At 37.8% G+C, this 9,811-nt stretch overlaps 1 protein-coding gene across 1 annotated transcript in view; it reads left to right on the top strand.

Annotated features, from left to right (window-relative positions):
- The first annotated feature begins 3,138 nt into the window (after nt 1-3,138).
- Nucleotides 3,139-9,811, top strand: part of PPARG (peroxisome proliferator activated receptor gamma) — an 85,310-nt gene continuing 78,637 nt past the window's right edge. Inside the window, exon 1 of the mRNA XM_003264989.3 lies at nt 3,139-3,396. Within this exon, the coding sequence (XP_003265037.1) occupies nt 3,315-3,396 (82 nt within the window). The 5' untranslated portion in view covers nt 3,139-3,314. The remainder of the gene's footprint in view (nt 3,397-9,811) is intronic.

Raw genomic sequence — 9,811 nt, 5'->3', positions numbered from 1 at the left:
ATTGAATCATTCACAGCTTTTATTGGTTGAATTTCCTTCCCCTAAAAGTACCAAAGTGTGGAGAATTTTTTTGGCTGAGCAATATTCAGATTCTTGTAGCCAAAGACAGGTTCTGTGAAGTAATATTGAAGACTAAATGTTGAAGAGTAGCTTTCTCTAATACCAGGCGGTCAATTTTTTTTGAAATGTCATGAACTGGGGTAGAGTTAAGTTTTCATCCTCTTCATTATAGAATCATTCCTCATTATCCCCATTCTTTCTCCGGCTAAGGATGTGGTGGTGTACTCAAAGTCACATCCATACCCCTCTGTCTCCAGAGTCCTAGGAGAGATGGCCCTCTTCTCAACCTCTACAATGCACAGAACCTTACATCCCTCAACAGAAGGAGTACATAGTGCATAAGAAAAGTGGTCTTTTACCACTCCTCCTCACTCTGTAACATTACCAAGGACTATCCTGCAAGGGGACCGTCCATAGGATGAATAGCAATAGACGGCTGCATTGACCTGCAAAGTGCTGACAACCCATTGGTGTGCAAAGCACCCTCAGCAAGATCTAAAGTTCTAAGATCTTATCATGTAAATCACCAGCATGCTGTTTTATGTATCTTATTATAATATCCTTCCAATCAATACTATAAAGGGCAGGACACTGGGGGAATCTTAAGGCTTTGAAGATAGGGATAGTAACATGCATGTCTTATAAATTCTCTGGTGATCATATACTGTTTACTGATAGTAATGACTCTACTTAAACAAATATATTATTTCTCATATCATTGCATGCCAATTGACCTTCAAGTTCAAGCAAATGAAAAGATCACTCTTTTAAGTATATTTGGATAATTTTGATATAGTTACATGTGAACTCATGAAGTGTAGAAACCTTGGCTTATTATTTACCATCTAAGCCTGGGTCAGTACCTGGTGCTTAGTAGGTATTTGACGAATGATGGGATGAATAAATGTAAAAATAAGTCTTTCCAGTATCTACAGACAAAACGGATACATAATAAGATACAAATGAGATTGGCTCATCTATCTTTATTTTCATTCATTTGAATGTCCATGTGAGCAAGTTATTTCTTAAGTGACCCAGCACTGCAGTGCAACTATCATTAACATAAAATATGATTAAATAATCCACATTGTATAACTGTTTTGTTAGTAATGTAGGAATGCTTTGCGTGTTGCTTGGTTTGTGTATGCTGCCAAAAGTGTAAGCAACATTTACTGAGCTGCTATGTGGCAGGCCCTGTGTTTATTAAAATTGTAGTTTTTGCTAATTGACTGTTTTTTGACACATCCATCTTGTTCATCATTGTATACCTAGCACCTAGCTTTAGGCTTGCCACATATTATATTGGCAATGAATATTTGTTGAACAAACAAATGCATGAAATACAATGAGTAAGACAGGTTTTTGCTTTCAAGTAAAACGTAGTCTAGGGGGGAAGAAGGAATGTCAGAATGTGGTGGGTGCTATAGGAGTAGGTGTTACCAGATTCTGATGCTATGGAATAATAAACTGTTAAAATATGTAATCTTGTGTTTCAGAAGCTAAAGCACAGTATGGCAACTATTAGAGGCTTAGAAGGCCTCACTACCCAGTAGACTCAGAAGTTGAATGGTGTCTGAGAAAAAAGAGAATAGAAGTAACAGTAGATGAAGAGTCCAGAAGTGAGTCCCTTTGAGGACATGAGGACAGGTGGAAAGACTGCATCTGTGTGTTGCCAAAGAGTAACAGAGACTGGTATAGGACTTGAGTTCGATTCAGTCATATCCTTAAGTATCGTGCCATTGTGTCTGGATTACTTTGTAGTATAAGTAAATTTCCAAGCATGGGGAGGAAAGGAGAAGCTCCTTTATTGAGAATTCAACTGAATATAGAGAAAACTAATTTTACACAACTGTAATCACTGCAGTCATTTGGACAAATTAGCAAACCCAAGTTTTGCTTTAACTTGGATTGCCTTAATAAAGATGTTTTGGGGCTTAATGGCACAGTTGCCCAACTCCCCACTTTATTCTGTGCTGTTCAGACCCAGCGAGCATTTCCCCATCAAGCTCTTGCACCATGATTGACAGGGACGCTTTTACTAGTCCCCTTGAAGAATGAATAGTTACTCAATGTAGATTAACCATATATATATTTATTTTACTCAGGGAATATCACGATAAGTATAATTCAGAGAATTATTGCCTTCTAATATACTGCCCTGTGTGGGGGCATCTTTGAAAGTCCGCAAAGTCACTGCAATTCTAATAGGCCACTCATGTGACAAGACCTGCTCCCACATCAGTAATTTGGCACAGCTTGTATTTCTCCTTGCCAAAAAGGGCAAAGGCCTTGAGCAAGAAGCCAGCTTTTTCCTGATTACAAAACTGACCACAATTCCTCGCCAACCTAACAGCGTAAGTCTATTTTTTTCTGGTGGTGTGTTATTCTTCTCACAGAGAACTCCATTTTTTCATTATGACATAGCACTTATCATTTAAACATCAATTGATGTTCAAACATCAGCTGATGTAACATTGCTGCAGTTGCTATTGATGGATAAGCTGAAGTTTTTAAGAAAGCAAACCCGATGTATAAAATTGAAACCATATCAAACCCTTCTTCATTCTCTCAACTATTTAATTTTACAGAATTTGGATAGCAGTCAGTATCATTTTGGGCTCACAAATCAGTAGAGTAAGTACCTTAGGAATATAACATTTCAGTAGCATGCTGATACGAACGTTTAAACTATGGATACATATTTGAATTCCAAATTTTTCTTCAAATAATGTGATTAGAGATTCAACCAGGAATAGACACCAAAAGAAAACTTTACCCAAATAAGCTTTCTGGTATTTCATAAGCAAGAGATTTAAAGTTTTCCATTTAAGAAGGAATTGATGTGAATTTTACAACAATAAAAAATGCAAGTGGATATTGAAGAGTCTCTGCTCTGATAATTCTAAATACAGTACAGTTCACGCCCCTCACAAGACACTGAACATGTGGGTCACCGGCGAGACAGTGTGGCAATATTTTCCCTGTAATGTACCAAGTCTTGCCAAAGCAGTGAACATTATGACACAACTTTTTGTCACAGCTAGCTCCTAATAGGACAGTGCCAGCCAATTCAAGCCCAGTCCTTTCTGTGTTTATTCCCATCTCTCCCAAATATTTGGAAACTGATGTCTTGACTCATGGGTGTATTCACAAATTCTGTTACTTTAAGTCTTTTTCTTTTGACGGATTGATCTTTTGCTAGATATAGACAAAATATCAGTGTGAATTACAGCAAACCCCTATTCCATGCTGTTATGGGTGAAACTCTGGGAGATTCTCCTATTGACCCAGAAAGCGATTCCTTCACTGATACACTGTCTGCAAACATATCACAAGGTAAAGTTCCTTCCAGATATGGCTGTTGGGGATGTGGGGGCATTTATGTAAGGGTAAATTGCTCTTGTAGTTTGTCTTCCAAGTTATGTTTGTTTTAATACTATCATGTGTACACTCCAGTATTTTAATGCTTAGCTCGTTGCTATCGCGTTCATTTAAAAACATGTTCAGAACCTTAAAAAAGGAAACCTAACCTAATCTGTATTTTATCTCTGTGCATGGCTCCCATTTCCTGAATTTTAAGCATTAAAGGTATAGTTATATCCAAAAACAATCCTGTTCATTTTTATTTCCTGAGTTTGCATAGATTTCCCAAGAATACATAAGGGCTTTTTAGACTTGAAGGGTCACTTTTTCCTCTTTTCATCTCATATGTTAGAGATCTCTCATAACTGTTTTTATCCCTCGTGCAGCACTTTTATTCCTCTTGAAGTACTCTCAGCTCTTTTCTGCTCTACTTTGAAATCTAGATATTGTGTGTGTACTTTAGCTCTCCCAAAGAATTGTAAGTTCCCAGAGTGTGGGACCAAGTGATGCTCTTTATTAGATTTCTTAGGATACCTCCTAGCATAGTGCCTAATGCATTGCAGAATAGATTGTGGGAACCTTGAAAAATATCTGTTCCAAGCATCACATTTTATGCATAAAGAAAATGAGGTCCCTAAAACAGTAAATGCCTATTGCAAGTGACTACCTATTAACTTCTCTTCAGATGTGTCAAAATCAGATACCTCCTTTTCAATATTTCTTTCTTGGCCATTGCAAAATATAAGTTCTCCATTTCTATAGCTCCTTCTACTGGAGTTTCTTAGCACAGCTTTTTCTGTTTTGTATTGTCTCGTATTGATGTCTGTATTTCTATTCATTTTATTTTGCTCTTCTCAGATTCTGTGTAAAAATAGATTGTTAACTAGTGTGATTCATGTTTTATGATATAAGTGCTAAAGCATTAAAATTAAGTCACTTAATTGCTGAAATGCATGGCTTTACATTTTAACCTTTTAATTTTCCTGGAAGCCTGAAGTTTGAACATATTAGTCATTGTTTTTAAAATATAAAGCTTTTTAAAAATTAGTAAGAAAATGTTTCCTGAAATACTGTTTTATTTTATTACAGTAATTTGATTCAACATGTATTTCTATCATCTAAGCCTCTTAACTAGGAGTTTTGTTTTGTTCCATAAAATGCTGTTATTCTGTTTTTCTGCAAGCCATAAAAATTGTTGCTATCTTTCTTCAGTTATTAATTTAGCCTGCCTCAGGGCAGAATGTCCTGGCTATACTGTGAAGTAGTTCTTGAGTCAAAATTTGATAGTTTTGTCTATTTTGAAAGAACATGTCTAGAATGCAGTACAACAAATATCAACAAATAGGTTAACTGAGAGGCAAGTACTATTTGTGGTAAGGGATGGTTATGTGATTCAAGTTAGTTTTCATTCTGTGCTAATCTCTAATTTTATGCTTTGAATTTACCCTGAGTTTAATTTTTTTGAGTCTCAATTTCCTCTAAAAGAATGATCCAGTACTTTTCTTCCTAATTAACATAGTGCAGAATGAAATTATTAGCAATTAAAACATTATATTTTGTACCAATGATTTAACACTTGTCTTATAGGGTCTCTGGCTACTACTTCTTCATAAGCACTGTTTCTCTGTTAAAAATGTGAGTTCTTAAAGGCCAAAGACCTATGATTGTTACTCCTATTGTATTTTGTAAATGACCTTTAAATAATTACTCCACCTCTTCCAAAACAGACAGACTTAAAAATAAATTAGATATATCATCATCATTAGCCGAGGCCAGCAGAGCTGAACACTGTGGAGATGAGGTTTTTGGCCTGGGTACAGTAGTCCTCTTAGGTGCTCCTTCTTCCTCATCATAGGCAAAGTGAAATTGGGGGTGTTGCAAATGGTTGGGTACTGCTGTTAAAGAAAAAGTGGCACATTTAATGTGAATGACTCAGATATCCAGGTAGATTGGTCATATTCATGAGATTAAAAATCTCAACTACACTTAGCCACTATGCCCAAAGAGGACTTCCATACTTTTTCCAAGGCTCCATCATTGCTGTGACCCCTTTATGTTATTCCCCTTTCTCTTTTTATCGAGAGCTCCTCAAGCAACCCCAAGTAACCTCATGCTGGCTCTGAAACCATTTCCACTAGTAAAAATTGGCAAGATTGAAGGGAAGCTTCCACAAGCTTAAGCTGAATATGCCTCCTGCTTTTAGTGCCAGACTTAGTCCTGTGTGAATTCTACAATTTTAAGTTGTTGCACCAGAGGCTTGAAAGATGATGACACACTTGTCCTTTGGAGCTGATTGAGCAATGGAAATATGCCTTAGAGACATGATAAATGCTGCAATAGACAATCCTTCAAAACGAGTCTCTCCTGAGATAGGAGTGAGTGATTGATTGCATGCCATTTTTATTGAGGGATACTTAATCTGTGGTTACATAGCTCCAGGCAACTATATATTCAGAAACATTTAGAAAGCTGACCAAAGTTTTCGTCTTTCCGGAAGTTTAAAGGGACCCATGTAGTACCAGGGAATATAAGGACCAGTCCTTTGTTGGCCACATATTTGCTGTGTGAATTTAAGCACATCATTTTTCTTCTCTGGCCATCTGTTTCCACATATATTAACAGAATACACAGGATTAACAGGAGGATTAAATGATACAATACTTGTGAAAGTAGATCTAAAGCCCTATATGGAATTTATTGCTTTAGCCTTGTAGCATTAATCACTTGTGGCTAGAATAGAAGGCTCTGATTAAAAAAAAAAAAAAAAAAAAAAGGCCGGGTGCGGTGGCTCACACCTGTAATCCCAGCACTTTGGGAGGCCGAGGCAGGCAGATCACGAGGTCAAGAGGTCAAGACCATCCTGGCTAACATGGTGAAACCCTGTCTCTACTAAAAATACAAAAAATTAGCCAGGCGTGGTGGTGGGCACCTGTAGTCCCAGCTACCCTGGAGGCTGAGGTAGGAGAATGGCGTGAAGAGGTTGCAGTGAGGCTGAGATTGCACCATTGCACTCCAGCCTGGGCAACAGAGCGAGACTCCATCTCAAAAAAAAAAAAGGAAAACCTAAATTTTAAGCACTTTATGGAATACGGAAAAACAAAAACTGCAGAACTCTTTATTGCACAAGAATAAGTGGCAGTTATATTAATGAAGTGGGGCATCTGCATGATCTCCTGTGAGTGTTTTGAGAAGGAGATGATCAAACTTAGAGAAAGCATCTTTGTGTCAAATTTTTGTAAATGATGAAATTATTTCCCACTTTCATTAATATTTGTCTATGAAGAAATTGAAGTTATTCTTTGGGCCTAAATAAAAGTGACAATTACATGTTTTCTTCTCAGAGGCATTGAGAAACTTAGATTACAATGTTTTTCATACGCTGAAGTAGAAGTCCAGAAAAGATTTGAGTTATTGACCAGATCTTTTTTTTTTTTTTTTTTTTTTTTTTTTTTGAGACACAGCCTCACTCTGTCACCCTGGCTAGAGTGCAGAGGCATGATGATCACAGCTCACCACAGCCTCAACCTCCCTGGGCTCAGGTGATCCTCCCACCTCAGCCTCGCTAGTAGCTGGGACTACAGGCGTACCTTACCACACCCAGCAAATTTTTGTAATTTTTGTAGAGACAGGATTTCACCATGTTGTCCAGGCTGGTCTTGAATCGCAGCCTGCCCCGGAATTCCATAATTTCACGTGTAATTAGAATTCAAGACCTTTTTCTTGAATATTACTATTGTTCGTATTAATTTTTTTCTGAGTATGGCTCTAGCTTTATCATTTTTTTCTGACTTAACTCTGATTAACCTCTTTTTTCATCACCAGTACTTGGCAGATTTTGTAGATTTCTAAACTCTGAAAATCACTGCTTTTCTGAAAACTGTCATTTGTCTCATACTTTCCTCCAAAATTATGAATTGTAGGAAACACCCCAAAGAAGTATCATTTACATTAGCTGTTTACAAGAAAATAAAAGGTTTCATTTTTAATTTTATTTTCCCCTACTATCTCTAAGGAATACAACTTGTCTTGAAAGCTCCCTGACAGCAACAATCCATTTAATCTGCCAATTGCAGTATAAAACGTGGGTCATTAAATGAAAAACAATTGTATACCTCTCATAGAGGTTGTCATATATTACTATTTTTGTCAGCATTCTCACTTATAACTCTGTTAGGATAACCCCGGGAAAATTTCTAAAATCTTCACAGCTCTTTTGTTAGGTACATATTCCTTGAGACAGAGGAAATCTGAGCAAAGTAAATTTCTTCATTATCTTAGATCAACAAAAGTGATACAGAGCTTCTGTCCTGTTAGCTCCCTTTGGATGCTTAAAATAGGCACTAGAGGTTGTCCAGTAAATGCTTCATATCCATCTACTGGTGCTGAATATTTGTGAAAATATAGGTGAGAATGAATTAGATGCGTTTGAATGGAATTAAGTTTCTGTAAAGTTTTACCAGATTGCCTTTTTTTTGTTTTTTGTTTTTTTTGGTAAAAGCAGTTTTGCACCTGTAACTAATTTAGACACAAAGAACTTGCACATGTAACTGATAGCAACTGCCATCCAACTCTTACAACCTCAGAATCAAGATCACGTGGCTATTTGAGTACACAGTGTTTTAAACTGTGTAGTTTTTGTTTGAGCAAGGGATTGCCAACACAAGATCGAGGTTCCCACAAGTGGTGAATGGCACTTGTGGTTAACACTGTAAAGCAGATTTAAAACAGTCAACTGTCAATTGCCTACAAGGGAATTATTCCCCATCACCTCATGCCAGGTTTTTATACGGCCTTTTAGCTGACCTTCTAAATGAGAAACTTTGCCATCCAGTGCAAACTGCCAATGGTCCTAAAATGCCTGTCTTTATTATCAGTCTAATAATATTTATTGAGTGCCAATTTTCAAGGCACCATAGTGAATGCTGTGAAATCTAGACACTTTTTCCCTGGCTTTCAAAGCTCTTTATAATCCAGGCATACTTTATATATTTTACCTTATTTCTCACCACATTCCAGGCATTGGCCTGCCTTGCTCTGTTCACACTAATCTCTTTGTCCCAAGAGTAAGCCCGACTCATCCTTGCTGCAAGCCTAGTATGTCCTGGAATGCCTTTCCTAATTCTTCCACCTTTTCAAATCATCCCTGTCCTTCAAGGTCAGCTTCAAGTAACCTCTACTCCGTGAAGCATTCTCTGAATGCATTGCTGTTCATTGCTCCCTCTCTCCTCTAAACTGAAAATGTGTTCAGAATATCTCTCTTCTGCCTCTTCCACTGCCTTCAGCCCAGTCCAGGACACCATCTGTGCCTGGATGCTAGTCTCTTGATGGGGTTTTCAGCTTCCATCCTAACCTCACAACAGCTTAGTCTCAACCAGTCACCCACAGGGATGATGCTCAAATGTGAGTCAGATCTGTCACTCCACCCACAGCCCTGCAGTGGTTCCCCATTTCACTTGTAACAAAAGTCCAAGTCTGGCGCCTACCTCCTGCCCTACCCCAACTGACCCCTCTGGTCTTCTCTCACTCCTTCTCTCTCTCTTCCGCCCACTCTGTTCCAAGCACGCCGGCCTCCTTGCTGTTCCTCCAACATTCCAGATGTTTTCTTGCCTTCATGTACCTGCCCTAGCTCTTGTTCCTGTCCAGGACCCTCTTCCTCTGGCATCCTCTGGGCTACCTCTGTCAACTCCCTATAATCTTGGCTCAAACCTTACCTTAGAGTGAGGGTGACCTTGGCCTTCCCCATCCTAGAACAGCGGAATTACCCATCCTCCCCATTGCCCTTCCTCCTCTACTCTACAATTTCCTATTTAAAAAGCATTTATCATCTTCTAACATGCCATGTAATTTATTGATGGATTGTATGTATTGCTTATTGTCTGCGTCACCTCCCTGGAATGTTAACCACATGAAGGCAGAGATCTTTGTCTAGCTTGTTCACCCACTGATGTATTCCAAATACCTGAATTGTAGTGCTCATTAATACTTGCTAAATGAAAGAATAGAATCCTCTAACATTTATGGCTTCTATCACACAATTTAGCCCTGAGTTAAAACTGCCTGGTATTATTTCCTGTTTTATATATTCCCTAAGCCAAATCATATAGTCACTGAAGAAAAGATCCATGTTTTATTCTGTATTCCACAAATGCCAAACACATAATAAGTATGATCAGGTCTTGTTGACTTATTAATACCAAGCTGATCTCCTCCTAAGGTCCTCTGACCTTAGGAGAGGAATATATTTAGCAAATAAAAACAAAATTTTAGTGTATATTAAATATTATTCTAAAACCAATGCTAATATAAACAAACCAAGTACTGGATATGCTACAAACCAGGCACAAATATGTTTTGAATTATCTGTTAGTTAATTTGCACCATGTCCCTC

Source organism: Nomascus leucogenys, chromosome 21 (assembly GCF_006542625.1).
Source record: "Nomascus leucogenys isolate Asia chromosome 21, Asia_NLE_v1, whole genome shotgun sequence".
Taxonomy (NCBI): Eukaryota; Metazoa; Chordata; class Mammalia; order Primates; family Hylobatidae; genus Nomascus; species Nomascus leucogenys.
Note: the sequence above shows the minus strand (reverse complement) of the source record. Positions and strands in the feature narration are given on the sequence as shown.